Source organism: Vigna umbellata, chromosome 2, assembly GCF_029865625.1.
Source record: "Vigna umbellata cultivar VRB3 chromosome 2, Vumbellata_1.0, whole genome shotgun sequence".
Classification (NCBI taxonomy): Eukaryota; Viridiplantae; Streptophyta; class Magnoliopsida; order Fabales; family Fabaceae; genus Vigna; species Vigna umbellata.
In genome coordinates, this window is record NC_142166.1 from 44,439,283 (window position 1) to 44,455,373 (window position 16,091).

Consider the following 16,091-nt stretch of genomic DNA (forward strand, 5'->3'; position numbering starts at 1 on the left):
TAACTAATTAAGTTTACTTTTGTGAATATTTTATAAAATTATAATTTTTTGACGAGACATATTTAGAACCTAGGATGGTTGGGTTAATTGATCATGTTCGGACTCACTTGACACACATCGAATTAGGATAACAAATTATTTTTAGGCACTAAACCTAAAAAAAAAGTTGTCCGAAAATATGCCAAATAAAAAAAAGTTGATATTAATCCAGCGTCGTTTCAGTAAAAGTACGGAAGTGCAGTGTTTAAGAGGCATAAACCACGACGGTTCGTCTCCTTTAATGCGGCACAGTGCGGGGAACGTATTTCCCTCTCCCCTTCTTTCTCTGCAAATCTCAAAACCCTTGCATAGCACCTGAAAATGGATGACGATGAGAGAGAGAGGTTACTGGAGAGGGAGAGATTGCAAATCCAGATGATTCGCCAGCTCGATCTCGAGCACCTTGAAGTTGAAGAAGTCGATTACTCCGATGAAGACGAAGACGCCGACAACGAGGTCGATCAGGATTATGCGATTTGGCTTTCACAATTAACTTCGTCCGGTTCTCCTCACTCTTCTGCTGAATTCACTTTCGACACCTATATCACGCCGTTGCATACCTATCTCGGAGGTATGCATTTTTATTGTATTCTTATCTTGAGTATCTGCGCCTTTTTTTTTCTGGAATGCATTTGCATATTGCTCTGCTTTTTTCCTTGCAGATGTCGAAGACACGCGTCACAGGACTGCGTTTTTGGACGGTGGAGCTGTATTGAACATTCCGCTCTTTTGTCTCCGAGGTATTTGTAAAATTGATTTTAAATGGATTTTGAAGTAAAGTGATTCATGTTTGTGTGTGTGTGTTGAGTTAGTACTGAAACTTAACATAATTCTTTTTATTCTGCACAAAAGTTACTTTAGTGTCTTCAATTCAATATCGAGTTGGGATTCAGTCAATTTGTCAACATGAAACCAAGCATGCGAACATTGACATAGAATCTTGTTAGCTGGCATTTCAAAGTGATTTTGGATCAGTCAACAGGATCTAAACATGCACTTATCCTCTGCTTTTTAAGAAGGTGTTTTGCTTGTTGATGAGACAAAAATGAGCTACTAGTGAAGAATTTTTTGAAAATCATACCCCCCACAATGTGGAAAATGTGTAGACGATTACACATTGTATTTTAAGGACCATATCGTGCTCCGTTCTCATTATTGTTAGAATAGCAGGGTTTTACCTCTGTACATTTTGAGTTTCAAATCAGATTTCGGTTTAGTCTCTGCCATTTTAGAACCGCTTGTGTCTGGATCTGAGCCTTTTTATCCAGCTGCACTGTCTTGTAGTGTTTTTGGAACCTTTTTTTTTCGTGTATCTGTATGAAACTTTTGAATATCATTTTGAAAAATGTTATATAAGTTATTTCTCGTAGCTTCAAAGAGGCAAAATGTTGTCTTCTCATATGGCTTGCCTTGGTATTTTTTTTAGGTTTGTTTTATAGTTTAACTTAAGAGTTTAACTATTCCTTGCAACATTCAGGAGTCGTACTCTTTCCTGGGGCTACACTTCCCCTTAGAGTTATTGAACCTCGTTTGGTGGCTGCTGTGGAGAGAGCTCTAACTCAAGATGATGTTCCTCATACCATTGCTGTGGTAAGTTAACTTCTTGTGATGACTGTTTACAGTTTATTCATGCTTGTAATTCAGTTTTAATCTTTCTCTTAAACATAAATAAGGTGTGCACATGCATTTGCCTTTCAGATTCGAATCCACAGGGATACTGCAACACGTAGGACGAAATCAGCAAGCGTTGGGACAACTGCAGAGGTATTACACCTCAACTCATGTATCGATACACATTCATGCCTACATGCTACCTTCCCGCTTCTCAATAACTTGTCTTTAAGAAACATTATAAAACAGTAGCAAGTCACTTTGCTTCAGAAATTTAATGTTGGCACAGCTGCACTATGTATCACTCTTTATTTGTATTTGTGCAAAAGCTGTTCTAATGCAACTATGGATGCTGGGAGAGGCAGAGCTGAATATATTGTTTACATAACTTCTAGTTCATCAATACAAAGCCTGATTTTTGTAATGCAGAAGTCATCAATTCCATATCTCTTAATGGAGAGAAAACAGTAAAAGAGTCCATCTATAGTTACAAATTTTAGTCTCCTTATTTTCTGTTGGTTTATATTGCTTGCTAAACTAATATCTATAGATTCGACAATTTGGGCGTCTGGGGGACGGTTCGCTGAATGTAGTTACCCGTGGACAACAACGATTTCGCCTAAGACGGTCCTGGAATGATGTGGAAGGAGTGGTTAGCAGAATATTATTATCTTTACTGCCTCTATATTTTTATTAACTTGGGATGTAACTTAAGGCTGACAAGTCCCTCATTCTTTGTTTGGTTGGGGTGCCTCCTTTTAGCCTTATGGAGAGATCCAAATTATTGAGGAAGATCTTCCAGTGAGAATTCCAAGAGATGCTTTTGGCAAATTAGCACCATTGAGTAACATGCCCTGTAGTCAAGCTGTCTCACATACGGTGTCTTCACCATATTCTCATGCTAAAATGCAAAGGTCAAAAGATAAGGAAAGTGATTCAGAACCAAATTCAGATGACAGTTTTGAGAATGAACTCTCACCGGTGGAAAGGAAAATCCATCTATCAGTTGTTGGCTCCAGTTACGTAGATGATACAATGGATGAATCAGCAAACAGCTGCAACCCTAAATTCATGTGTAAGTCAGATCAGGAAATTAGATCCAATCTGGATTCAAGGACTGGGAATTGTTCCACTTCTGGAAAGCAGTCATGGAATGAAGAGCTTAATAGATGTAAAAACATATGTGCCTACACATCTCATAAAATTTCAAAAGCATTTTGGCCCCACTGGACATATCGGATGTTTGACTCTTATTTGCTGGCACAAAGGGCTGCAGGTAGGCTATGTTGTTGTTCTTCTATCTCCCGATTAGATATTTCTTGCAAATTTCCCCCCGCCCCCTCATTATTATGGCATCAATGTTATTAGCTAAATAAAATTTCTGGTTATCTTTTCTACTTGCTGGTATGTTATTATTGGTTTTAAAATTAAAAAAAAATGTCATGAATGGAAAATTCATGAGCAGGTTGTGTATTTCTAGAATTTTCAGAAATGGTTTGGCAATATATATAATAATACTATATTAATCTGTGTTTTTGTCCATTTATTTATTTATAATTGACTGAAATTGAATAATGAAAGTCTTCATTTTCTTAATGAAATCTTTACGATGGTATAAACAATTAAAATTAAATAAAAGATTAGTCTCGGAATATTGAATTTTTTCTGTAAAACAAGTATGTAGCTCTTACAATAAAGGCTAATGGTTGCGTTGTATTGATAATCTATAGATATGTGGAAGCGAATAGTTGGGGTGCCTAACATGGAAAGTCTCGTTAAGAAGCCTGATGTTTTATCATTTCACATTGCTAGTAAAATACCTGTGTCTGAGTCTACAAGGCAGGAGCTTTTGGATATAGATGGCATTGCATACAGATTGCGTAGGGAAATTGAATTACTAGAGAGCATTGATCTTATCCGGTGTAAAAGCTGTGAGGTAATAGTTTGTTGTGAATATTGCTTGTGAATAATAGAGACAATTCAAATGTGCAAATCTGTTTCAACCTTCATCAAATGTGGAAAGTAATATTTCGCACTCTTTATCACCATCTTAAAATTTGCAGACTACGATTGCAAAACGAAGTGATATGTTGGTGATGTCGAGTGAGGGTCCTCTTAGTGCTTATGTGAATCCAGGTGGTTATGTGCATGAGATAATGACTCTTTACAAGGCAAATGGTTTATCTCTTCTTGGACCAGCAGTAGCTGAATACAGTTGGTTTCCTGGGTAAGTGTGTCACTCCATTTCCATATTATATGATGTTAGGAACATAGTTTCTTTAGGGTTTAGAAGAATTAGGTATGTCAAAGGTCAAACTATTGTATGCTGTGAATCTGTACGATGTTTCGTTAATGGTTATTAAACATGTATATTTTCTCACCTAGTTTTGTGTCCTTTAAATATGGTTGGCCGGATTCTATTTTCAAATATGGTGTTGGATTTGTCCTCTCTTTTTTCAGAGACATTTTCTACCTGATATCTGGGTTTTGAGGAAAGAAAGGCAAAAGTATTGTCAGTTTCCACACTCTTTTATGGGCATGCAGTCCATTTTTGTTAGATATACACAGGAATTGAAGAGCTCTCGTTCTGTTCAGTTAACTTTTTAATTTCATTTGTTTCTTTGTATTAGATGTGTGCATTTATTGTACGTAAATACGGAAAGATGGTAATACGTAAATAAGGAAAGATAGAAATAGTCCATTATTAGAAGTTAAGGATTTCATCGATTCTGTATCATTAATTGTTCGCTTATTTGATTATGAATAAATAAACAAAATGTGTGTGGGTACAACATATAATATTAAATCCTTTGTACTCTATGTGTGCTTCACGTTTGGGAAGATGCATATTCTGTATTTCTGTTTTAACAAATTTTTCTTTACTAGAAAGGTTGATGTTTAGTTTAAATTAATTCAAGAGTAATAGAATATAAAAAATATCTTGTATTCCCCTTACCAAATGCCCGTTTAATTTTCATTATTATAGATATAAATTAATAGTTGATAAGTGACATGCTTTTCATTTATTCGCCCAAAATTCACTTATTGTTATTTTTCTAGCTTTTGATCTAAAGGAATCTCGATGCAAATGTACTTTATTTATTGAGGAGTACATGGGTAGAACGGAATGCCACTGTCCTTTAGCTGATAATTCCATTAGGGCTGAGGCTGGTATGCAGGGGGAGTGGAAAACTCTCCATTAGCTTTTTCTTTATTTTATTTTCCTTCTGCTGTATGGAAATTCTATTATAAACAATTCAGAAAAAACGTATCTGCTATACCCAGCAGTAAAAATAGAAAAGAGAAAAGGATGAGCCAGTAGTTCCCTCAAAGTGGACGTATTCTGCAACTCATGTTTTTCGTGAGATTAGTGCTGAGGATGCTACATAATGTCATGTACATGGTTATTTAATGAGGAGTGAGAAGCTAACGTTCCGATGTGCTTTTTTTGGCAGGTATGCATGGACAATTGCTATTTGTGCTACATGTAAAACCCAAATGGGGTGGCTTTTCACTGCCAGGAGCCAAAAACTAAAACCCAGCACTTTCTGGGGAATTCGGAGCTGTCAACTTGCAGAAGAAAAAACGCGAAAACCTATAGTTTGATAGTTATGCAATCATCTCTCAATGAAAAACCATGTTCAAGTAACTCGGCATGGCTAATGTATATAATGCAGCTTTGTTGTAGCACTGCGCATGTTGATATTACGTATATTAGAAAGTATATGTTTGTAAGGGCTTGGAAGAAATAAAGTGACACATTAAGTAATTTTAAATGAGAATCATTGAGAACTATGAATTACCTGAACAATTATATTCTATTTTTATTTTAGTTGTTTGGTTTTAAACCTTATGTAAGTGGACTTGACTAGTATGAGTACGGCAAGTTCTATTAATCTGCCTATATTTCTGCGGCACTCCATATATAAACATTTTGACACCAACCAATAAAAAATTATCTGTGCCACGATTTTGAAGTGATTATTATCATGTTTGGAGTAAAATTGAGTTACTATAGTTGTTTCAAGGGATTATTATAAAAGTTAATTTTATCACATGATCAAGTATGATTGTGTAAAACACTACCAATGTATCTTGTTTTTTTTGTGTTTACAACATCTGGACTCCTGATGCTTTGTATTCTTTTTATTTGCTCGCTATTATTTTATTGCGAGAAGATTCATTATGTAACACATTTAATGTTAGTAAAATGTGCAAAATATGTCGGCAAAATATGCAAGAAAAAAAACTTTAGGAGTAAAATTTGCAAAATAGTAAAAGTTGAATGACAATGTTTAATTAAACCTAGTTTTAATGAATAGTTTATTTTTAATTATTATATTACAAGAAAATAAAAGATGAAAATTAGAAGTAATTTTTAAAAAACTTACTTTCATTAGATGGAACATCTGTAGAATATTATTATTCTGTTAAATATATTGTTATCTAATCATATTTTCTAAAATTTCACCATCAGAAGTTTATTTCACATATATTATATAATTTTTTTAATTAATTTAAAATTATCTGATTGCTTTTTTATATACATAAAAATTGACTATATATATTTTTCTGAAATATTTTAAAATACGAATCATTTAATATTTTGTTCCTGTTCCTGTTGAATTTTAACATTATATATATAAACAATGCAAGCAAGCTGACGGCACTATCAAAATCATATTTCATTCAGCATAAATTTGAATATATATAATATTCCCCGATACAAATAAAATCCTTGAAGAATAAGCAATTATTCAAAGTTCAAATGGGCCAATGCCTTATACCACAAGCCTAACAAGCAATAAAATAAATCTGTTCCTAAGAAGCTTATTGTGTACTCAACGGTAGCTTCGGTAGCCGGGGCTGTACATGCAACTTTCTGCATATTTAACAAGATCCTTTGGTCGAGGCAGATGAGAAGCCAAACCTGTCCACCAAAAAGGGAAGACAACATTATGAAATGAAAAAGAATAACATCATTAACCATTTTTTGTCTAAACTGAAAACACTTGAAGAAACTCACCTAGATCATATGCCTTAGCCGCCACTTTAGCCGCAATGTGGGCTGATATCTTCCTGATGTTTGAGAATGGAGGGTAAATCAGTCCCTTGTCATAGTTCTCCTCTGATACTTGTGCAGCCAAAGCTTCGGCTGTTGCAAAATATTAAAGGGTCAATCAAGCTATCTATTTCATCATTTGCTATACATTTTTTCACTTTTCAACAATTCTTTTTTATGCTATATATTAATCATGCTCAAGTCATCTAGCTGCTATGGTTTGTATGTACTCACAGGCTGCCAGGAGCATCTCATCACGCACACGGATTGCACCAGAGATGATCAAACCCAAGCCAAAACCAGGAAATATGTAAGCATTGTTGGCCTGAAAAACATAAGAAAAAGGTCAGCCACTAACTTTGATAATGTGACTGTTGAATAAGAAAATGCTTAGCGAGTTTTAAGTTAAACCTGTCCAGGAACAAAAAGTTTTCCTTCATATTCAACAGGATCAAATGGGCTTCCACTAGCAAAGATTGCTTTACCCTGCAAAATATGAGAGACGTAATGTGGCATGCAAGATTTTTTGTTTGTTCATCTGCTTTATCATTTAACTCTCAATGTGTTGTTCCTTGGGCTATGTAAAAATGAAACAAGGAAAATTTACCTTGCTCCATGCGTAAGCTTCTTCAGCTGTGCACTCAGATTGTGAAGTTGGATTGGAGAGAGCAAGAATAAGTGGTTTCTACACGCCAAGAAATATCACAAACATCAGAGATATGATTTTCTCATGAGGTAGCACAAAAATCATTAGAGAAAGCCAGAAAGAACCTCATTCAAGGATGCCATGGTTTCAACCACCTCCTTGGTAAATGTCTTCCCTACTCCAGATGATCCAATCAAAACGGTTGGCTTGATTGCCTGATGGAGAGCGAATTGTAAGTTAGTGTTCAAGAATCAAGGCTAATGAATATTAAATATTACATGAAATTAAGGAAAAATCTGAGACACTTTCTTTACCTTGACAGCATCTAGTAGCCCCTTCACAGGTTTATGCGCATGTGCCCAAGGCTTTTTGAAGTGCTGAAGTGATTCCAGACGAGAGCTAACAATAAGTCCCTGGAAAGGAACAAACTTGTCATGAGAAACTAGGGAAGAAGAAAGTGTAGAAGGAAAAAAAGAAGATTTCATTGTTCTTTTCCAGGATCCTCAGGCATTATTTACCTTTGAATCCACAAGCCAGATCTTCTTTCGGGTCTCTTCCACTGGAGCATTTGTCTGGCCAACGGAATAGTATTTAGATACTTCATAAAAATGAATAGTAAATGAAGATTAATACCAAAATCAAGCTATATACCTGCTTTGAAATCTCAAGAGCAATCAGCTCTGCTATACCAGTTCCAGCCTTCAACAACCAAAAGATACAAGCAATAAGAATATTCCTCCCAAAAACATAATCATGCATTCTTAGAAATCATGTATTATCAAAATGAAAAATGAATTTAGGCCTGAAAGCTCTTACCTCTCCAGCACCCAAGAACAAGAAGGTGTGGTCAGCTAAGGCTCCCCCAACTAATTTCAGGGATGCAAGCAATCCTGCTAACACAACAGATGCCGTGCCCTGCGTTTAATCAAAGGTCAGAATAATTAGCATGAATTAAAATAAGAAACCATGCACAATTTAAAAGCTTTCAACCATTCTACCTGGATATCATCGTTAAAAACAAGATGAGATGAACTGTATTTTTCCAGCAGATCAAATGCATTATGATTGGCAAAATCCTCAAACTGAAAAAGAATCAAGAAAATTAGTAAAACAATAAACTCATGCAAACCAAAGCCACCGATTGCAGGTGTTGAATCTGATATACAACCTGTATGAGAACTTTCTCTCCATAGTTCTGCTTAACTGCACGCATAAACTCGTCTAGAAGCTCCGCATATTCCTGAACCACAACAAACAATTATCATGTTAACAGAGAAGAAACATCACACTCAATAACTACTGTTGAAAGAACATTCAGTTTTATGCATGTAATGCCAAGGATGATCAGACCTTCCCAGTTGCACGCCTTTGTCTAAGCCCAATGTAAAACTCATCATTCAGCAACTTCTCGTTGTTTGTGCCAACATCAATGGTAATAGGCAAGCACTGAAATCATACAAGATCACATATAGCAAATTAATATTTGATAGACTATGAATGAGGAAAAGGAAAAGGGAATAGATATAACAGCATTAAGTAGTTCTTACGGACGAAGGGCGAACACCTCCTAAAGCAGTATACAGAGAAAGTTTCCCAACAGGAATTCCCATTCCCTGACAAAATTTTAGAGAAAAATGTTATCATAATTGTATTTATGATGCAGATTAAAGAGACTGGCACTTTATTTTATGTTTTTACCTGGCAGCCAAGATCTCCAAGTCCTAATATACGCTCACCATCAGTCACAACAATAACTTGAATACTCTTTTCTGGCCAGTTTTTTAGTACTTCAAGGATCTTGCCCCTGAAGAATTCAAACACTTAGTATTCTCTCAAATGCTTAGTGAAAAAACATAAAGGAGCAATGCCATAGAAAAAAAAGGCTTACTTTTCTTTCAAACTGATATATAGACCCTGAGGACGCCTAAAAATGCTGCCGTATTTCTGACACGCTTCTCCAACCGTTGGAGTGTAAACAACAGGAAGCAGTTCCTCAACATTATCGATCAGAAGCCTGTAGAATAGCCTTTCATTCCTCTCCTGTCAATAGAGAAATGTCAGAGACAGTGAGAAACTCCGAAGCAATGGTTCTTGGTTATATGTTCCTTACAGTAGCATATGTACTCAAAAATTCCGATTTTTAAAAGAGAGTACTACATGGTGTATGCACTTTACATGGGCAGAGTTATAATTCATAAAGTACCTGGAGATCCATCATGGCCATGTACCTATGCAGAGGAACCTCATACTGGCGAAGATTGTGCATCAACCTCTTTTCCTGAACATCAAAATAGCAAGGGAATTTAGCCAAAAATCCTCAGATTGAACTGCATATAGCATACCATTTGCATAAAGGATAAAGCTAGATGCAACTTCAAGTGTTTTGGTTCTGTTCTCTGATCAAAATAGGAGTTTCATGTAGACAACATATGCAAATTTTATCACGTAGATTATCAACATGAAAATCTCATTCACTTGAGAAATTGAGTAATAAAGTGACTGAACGTGATACTAAGAAGCAAGTAACCTGAAGTTCCTGATTGAGAACAGCTGGGGGCAAAAGGCCACGCAAGTAATGAGCATCTCTCTCTCCCTCAGTAAAGGCCAGCCCTTTGTTGTAGCGTGGATCTCTCAGCAAACTGTATCCACTGTTGACAAAATTGCAAATGCTTGTTACCACATCAAACTCTAAGCAAGTAAATCAAACATTTTCATTGAAACACAAAAAACTAGCCATTGTGCAGATCACACATAATAAGTCAGCAGAACAGCCTCATAAAGCTTTACATCATCAAATAGATCCACTATCTGGTGATCTACCAAACCCAGTACTCCAAACAACACAGTCCAAGAATGCCATGAAATGTGAAAAAAAAAATCTCCCTTTTTTAAAGATGATCAGAAAATAAGTCTGACATAGCCAGAAATGAAACTCCCCCATTAACAAGATGACAGATAAATGACCACAGATCCATACACGTAAACTAAAAGCTACAAAAGACAAAAACTCCATGTTGTCTTTTTCGACATGTAAAATGTTAAGTAGTGATACCTGGCCACAGAGAAGGTCCATGGAGTGATGAGATGGTCCTCAGTGGCGCTATCCTCACCATACAAGTCCCTCACACCCCCACCATTGCTATAATCCTTCGTGGCAGAAACCTCACCACCGTTCTCCTTCAAGGAAATGCTCGACATGATCACTGGCAACAACTTCTGTATGACAGTGAGAATGAAATCAAAACATGTTCAGTGTATCCACATATGCAATAAATGTAATACAAGCAATGATTTCCACAACTTACTTTGTACCTACGCAGACAAAAACAAGCAGCAGAAAACAGAACACGAGTTTGGTATGTGTCAAAACAACCTTGTGATGAATCTATATATAAGCTCTGAAGACACCCTTTTTTATTCCTTTTACTTTGGTTTATGTTGTTACGTGACAAAACTGAGCTAGGTTTCAACGTGAATGGATGAAGGTGGACCAGCAGCACGCGTAATAATTAAATAATGGAAGAAATTGTAGTCCTTTCTGTCTCCTTTTGCAACTCCAACAACATTTATTATTTGATTTCACAGCATACAGTACTTAAGAAATAGTAAATGAAAATAATAATGAGAAAGGAAATTACTTTTGTGTGTTGTAACAGAGTGATAATATTGTGTCTACGCCTATTGAGCCACATCATATTGACTTGGCGGAAGATTGAAGTGAAGATTTTTAAAAGAAGCTTTGCAGATTCCCCGCGTTTGGTTGAAGAGTCAATATTGCCCTGCTCATCTAACCACTGCTGCTGGGGCAAAATCGTTAAGAGAGAGAAAAGTTCTTATCTTTATTCTCTTCAATTCAATAAAACATATTTCTTTTTCGCGTTATTTTTTTCTCAATTTTTTTATATTTTAATTTGTAAACTTTCAAAATAAATAAATAAATATATATAATCATTTTAATTGAACGTCTTGTTAAATGGCTTTCCAACATTTAATTTAGAATATACCAAACTTTATAAATTAAAATGTATTTTTAACACTGAAAACACAATTAAGGCAGTTAAATTAAAAATATTATATTTATTCGTTTTTAAAATTTAAAGATAAAAACATATTTAATATTTTTTTCTAGGATAAACTTCAAGTGAAAAATAAATTCACTTATACACCTAACTCTTGTTAAATGCATTTAATAAGAATTTAATGTCTATGATGGGTCTGAATTTAAAGTGGGTCTTAAAAAATACTTACATTTACATTTTATTAACTATAAAATATAAAAAATTTCCCAATTGTGACTCGCTTCCTGACCCACAGTTAATTTAAGTTGAGGTGCTAATTTAAGAACATGGTTTGAAGTATGTTAGTTCTCCAACGAAATGCTGCAACTAAGACAGACTTTTATTTATTGAATCTAATTCCATGTATAGCTATGATGTTGATGGCTTAACCTAATAATGTAAATAAAGTAATAGTAATTATTTTATGGCGCTTGAGAACTGATTGAATAGGAAATCATGTTATAACACTCTAAACTTTACTAGTGTTATAAATATACATTTAAACTCTAATTTCATCTTTGATATTTAAACTTTATCTTCTCCATTAAATATATATATATATATATATATATATATATATATATATATATATATATATATATATATATATGTATATAGTTTAATTTTATTATAACTATTCTTCTTATTATTACTACTACTACTATTGTTAAGATTATTATTATTACTATTATTATTCTTGCTATTTTGGCTATTTATTAATTAGTTTTAAAAAAAAATTATAATTAAATTAAAAAAATTTAAATATATATTTATGATAAAAGATAAAGTTTAAAAATCAATTAAAACAAAATTAAAGTTTCAGGTGTCTTATAAATTGAATAAATTTAAAGAATCAATTAAGATAAAATTAAAGTTTGAAAAGAGTAAAGTTTAAGTACTTTAGGTTAAATGTTTCTTTCCCTTAAATAATTATAATGTTTGGTTGAAATTTTAATTTGTGATATAATTATGTAATTTTAGTATCCTATGTTAAATTCAATATCTAATTTTAGTTTATTGATAATTTTTTTTTAATTTTTCATTCTCTTTTTCTATAATTAATTGATGTATTAAAATAATGAGATCTACAACACCTCGTTGATTCAGATGATATTGGACTCTAAATATTAAACTATCTCGCGGATGGAAAAATTATTTATTAAAAGAAAGATTCAATTGAAAACAACCTTCGAGATTTTCAACCTCTAGTTGGCTTTGGTTGACTTCCAAGTAAAATATTAATAATTTATTTGTGAGAAAGGAATAGTATTACATGTCTCTTTGAATGGTTCATTCTCTCTACACTTTGAAAATCAAACTCAGAAATTTAATTAAGAAACCTAACTTATTTCTTGATACATATCCTTTTAGAAATAATATTTTTTATATTAATTACTTTTAACATTTGTATCAATTCAAAGGTTAATATAAATAATATTAATATAAATTATGAAAAAAACATTTTTAATTAATAGCTAATGTATAGAGTAGATATATATTAGCTATGATTACAATTAATGTAGGAAATAGTGTTATTTTTTAAAACTGGTTTTGATTTAAACATTTTACTATTTCTGATGGCAAAATAGAAATCACAAGTCACTCAGAGGATTTTAGACATTTTAAAACCAATATTAAAGACTAAGCACGTATAATTTAGCTTAATAAATCATAAAATTAATTCATAACAATAACTAATATTTATTACATAATAGAGATATTGATGATAAATTTCTTCGATTATCAATGTGACAAATGGCTCGGTTTCTAAAAATATTTAACAAATATTCATTTTGTGTTATGGGAAATTTGAGAAGTCACGAGTTATTTTAGAAAACTTAAAATTTTGTATTTGCTATTTTTTATTACAATAATATATCAATTTTAATTAAATTAACTTTTTAAACTAATAAGCACGGTTTTAATAATTCTAAAATAAAAAAACAAATACTTTAGAATAAATTAAATATAAATTATGTGATAAGAAAATAATTAATAAGTAATAAAATTATGTAAAAATGCATTTGGAGAAGAACAATTTAAAAATCCTTTAAACAATATTTAATTTTTAAGATTGATTCATCTTAAAACAAGTAACTATATTTATTAAGTGAAAATCGTTTAGACGAATATTATTTCAAAATTTAACAAAATGTTAAACTGTTTAAGATAAAAACGTAAAACGTTAAATCTGATACATAAAAAAGTATTCTAAACATTATGAGTTATTCAAACATTTAATCATGTATAATGTTTAAACACTTAGGATTTTAAAGCATGTAAATAATAGTTTTACTGTTTTTATATATTTTCTACGAGAGTTATTTTCTAATTTTATATCTTGAAAAACACTTTATTGTTTTTATATTCATAAGTGAATTCCAAATACTTGTTAGTTTAACTTAATTTGGTTAAATGGTTCAGTTAATTGGATTAGTTTATATCAGTATTATTACTTTTCAAAACCATTTGGATTAAATAGTTTTAATACTAGAAATGGTTATCTTTTAAGATTTGTAAAATCCTTTAAAATTGTTTAAGAGAGAACTAAAAGTAACTCAGACAAGAGTAAACCAATATAAAAATAAGCTTTTGTTATTTTAAATTACTTAAATGTTTAACATTTATGGTAGACAATCTAACTCTTATAAAAAATACTATTTAAAAACACTTCTCTGTTTAGAGTTTTTACTGTGTTTTTTCATATATGTAATTCTCTTTTCTGTAAGTACAAAATTGTTAATATTTCATATTTTTTTATTAATTATCCTCTTATTTAATAGTTCATGCAATAAAAATAACATGGATTTATTTAAGAGGGTATTCCAAATTTTCTTTTACCTTTATTTTTCATGTGAGAAAACACTATCAATTTTATTTGTAAGTAGTACCTAACATCTTTAAAATGTCAACCTATATTATAATGAGAGTAAAAGTTGATATACAAAAAATATATATATATATATATATATATATATATATATATATATATATATATATATATATATATAAGGTTGAAATATTTTTGGTAGAAAAAAAAATCTTATCTCACTAAAAATATCTCTTTGTGTGTGTGTGTGTGTTTAATATGTTTAGGGGATTTTTTGTTATTATTAACAAGTGATAGAAACATAGTAAGCACATATTCACTATATGCTATAGTCATACATTTGCATAAAAAAACATTTAATCTTATATGCATGTACATTTATATTAATTTCTTAACATATATGAATTGTTAAGTATTAAATGAAGGTGCTTACTATTAAAATATATGCATAAAGATCATGTGTTGATCCTCTTTCCAAAAAAGACAATGACGATCTGTACAGATTCTTACTAGAGTATCTCAATTAAAAAATAAAACAATCTTTTTAATGTAAACAATAATATTATTAATACAAGCAAAATTCTCGTGGTATTAAACTCGCTTTTTTATTTTTAAAATTACACACACACACACACACACACATATATATATATATATATATATATATATATATATATATATATATATATATAAACATATTGAATAATGTAAATATATTTTAAAATTTTAATTGATTAATTAATATTTTTAATTAAATAAATTATAATAATGATTAAATACTCTATTATAATTAATAATTAAAACTTAATTTATAAATATCAATTATTTAAATTATAATATTTTTTATATTTATATCTAAAATAGTATAATATAAAAAAATTATTCATTTAAATTGTTTTTATTTAAATTTTTAATTTGAGCAAAACGAGTCAGTCGCCTAACTAATCGGATTCAGCTTTGAAACTGGTAAACTAGACAAAAGAAACTAAAAAGTAAAGTATGAAATTAAAAACTAAACATAACTTATCAAATTTTAACAAATTAACCCATAATCCTACTTTCTATTACCTACTTTTTAAGTGTGTTAGACATTCATACACAAAGGTTTTTCTTATATTTTCTACCTAATTAATTTAATATATTATATTTTATTTTATTCAATTTTGTAGGGATTTCAAAAGGTGTTGTTTTCAAAACTTTCAGACACAAAGTTCAATTTTGTCGGATTTTCAAATAGTTTTTTGGATTTCAAACCTTTCAAACACATAGTCATATTCAAGAATGGGTCATCCATTTGACGTTGAAACTCTTTTTAGCTTTACATTTCTTTGCTTTTATTAACATCAGTTCCTTTAATTGCTAAAATAAGAAATAAAATATCAAATAATATATTTAAAGACCTTCCATTATATAAATTATAAAGAATACTCGTGTTTACAATATTAAGATAGGTATTTAAAAGTGAAATTCAATGTACATTTAATATTAGTTAATATTTTCTTTATTTTTTTAATTAATTGCAATTAAATATATTTTTATTATACTCAATAGTCTCCTATAGTTTAAAAATTTAAATTCAAGATAATTTAAATAATTTTTTCTTTTTTTATCTTCAAAACACTTTTTAAAAATAAAATATTTACAGATTTTCAAACTTTAAAATAGTCAATAACTAAAATAAAAATGGGTGAATTTAAACTATTTTAATAAGATTTAATTAGATTTTAATTATCTTATAAATTTAATGTGAATAAGCATAACATATTGAACTTTCACAGGATCTTTATAAGAATAGTCATTTTCATACTGAAAAAACAATTATATTTATTATTCTATTAAAAAGTT

At 31.0% G+C, this 16,091-nt stretch overlaps 2 protein-coding genes across 2 annotated transcripts; one reads left to right on the forward strand and one right to left on the reverse strand.

Annotated features, from left to right (window-relative positions):
• The first annotated feature begins 220 nt into the window (after positions 1 to 220).
• LOC124844599 (ATP-dependent protease La (LON) domain protein) lies at positions 221 to 5,503 on the forward strand. Its single transcript, XM_047321562.2, has 9 exons — positions 221 to 610; positions 702 to 779; positions 1,517 to 1,629; positions 1,738 to 1,803; positions 2,201 to 2,302; positions 2,413 to 2,926; positions 3,381 to 3,586; positions 3,714 to 3,877; positions 5,106 to 5,503. The coding sequence occupies exons 1-9, from the start codon at positions 361 to 363 to the stop codon at positions 5,254 to 5,256; spliced, it is 1,644 nt and encodes a 547-aa protein (XP_047177518.1). The 5' UTR covers positions 221 to 360; the 3' UTR covers positions 5,257 to 5,503.
• Positions 5,504 to 6,311: 808 nt separating this feature from the next.
• Positions 6,312 to 11,154, reverse strand: LOC124844606 (NADP-dependent malic enzyme). The gene is made up of 20 exons (XM_047321571.2): positions 10,997 to 11,154; positions 10,411 to 10,574; positions 9,886 to 10,006; positions 9,562 to 9,636; positions 9,247 to 9,398; positions 9,057 to 9,162; positions 8,906 to 8,971; positions 8,709 to 8,804; positions 8,527 to 8,598; positions 8,357 to 8,440; positions 8,175 to 8,273; positions 8,010 to 8,057; positions 7,877 to 7,930; positions 7,673 to 7,771; positions 7,484 to 7,573; positions 7,320 to 7,397; positions 7,124 to 7,198; positions 6,947 to 7,037; positions 6,677 to 6,805; positions 6,312 to 6,580 (listed from the first exon to the last, which is right to left on the reverse strand). The coding sequence occupies exons 1-20, from the start codon at positions 11,051 to 11,053 to the stop codon at positions 6,492 to 6,494; spliced, it is 1,845 nt and encodes a 614-aa protein (XP_047177527.1). The 5' UTR covers positions 11,054 to 11,154; the 3' UTR covers positions 6,312 to 6,491.
• Between the last annotated feature and the right edge of the window lie 4,937 nt (positions 11,155 to 16,091).

Bases quoted from the DNA above. Each gene is read 5' to 3' on its own strand.
- LOC124844599 (XM_047321562.2), top strand. From the start codon at position 361: ATGGATGACGATGAGAGAGAGAGGTTACTGGAGAGGGAGAGATTGCAA. The intron at 611-701 runs GTATGCATTTTT...TTTTCCTTGCAG, and splicing joins GTTGCATACCTATCTCGGAG to ATGTCGAAGACACGCGTCAC. The intron at 2,303-2,412 runs GTTAGCAGAATA...GCCTCCTTTTAG, and splicing joins GGAATGATGTGGAAGGAGTG to CCTTATGGAGAGATCCAAAT.
- LOC124844606 (XM_047321571.2), bottom strand. From the start codon at position 11,053: ATGATGTGGCTCAATAGGCGTAGACACAATATTATCACTCTGTTACAA. The intron at 10,007-10,410 runs GTATCACTACTT...TTTTGTCAACAG, and splicing joins TGGACCTTCTCTGTGGCCAG to TGGATACAGTTTGCTGAGAG. The intron at 8,599-8,708 runs GTCTGATCATCC...GTTGTGGTTCAG, and splicing joins AAAGGCGTGCAACTGGGAAG to GAATATGCGGAGCTTCTAGA.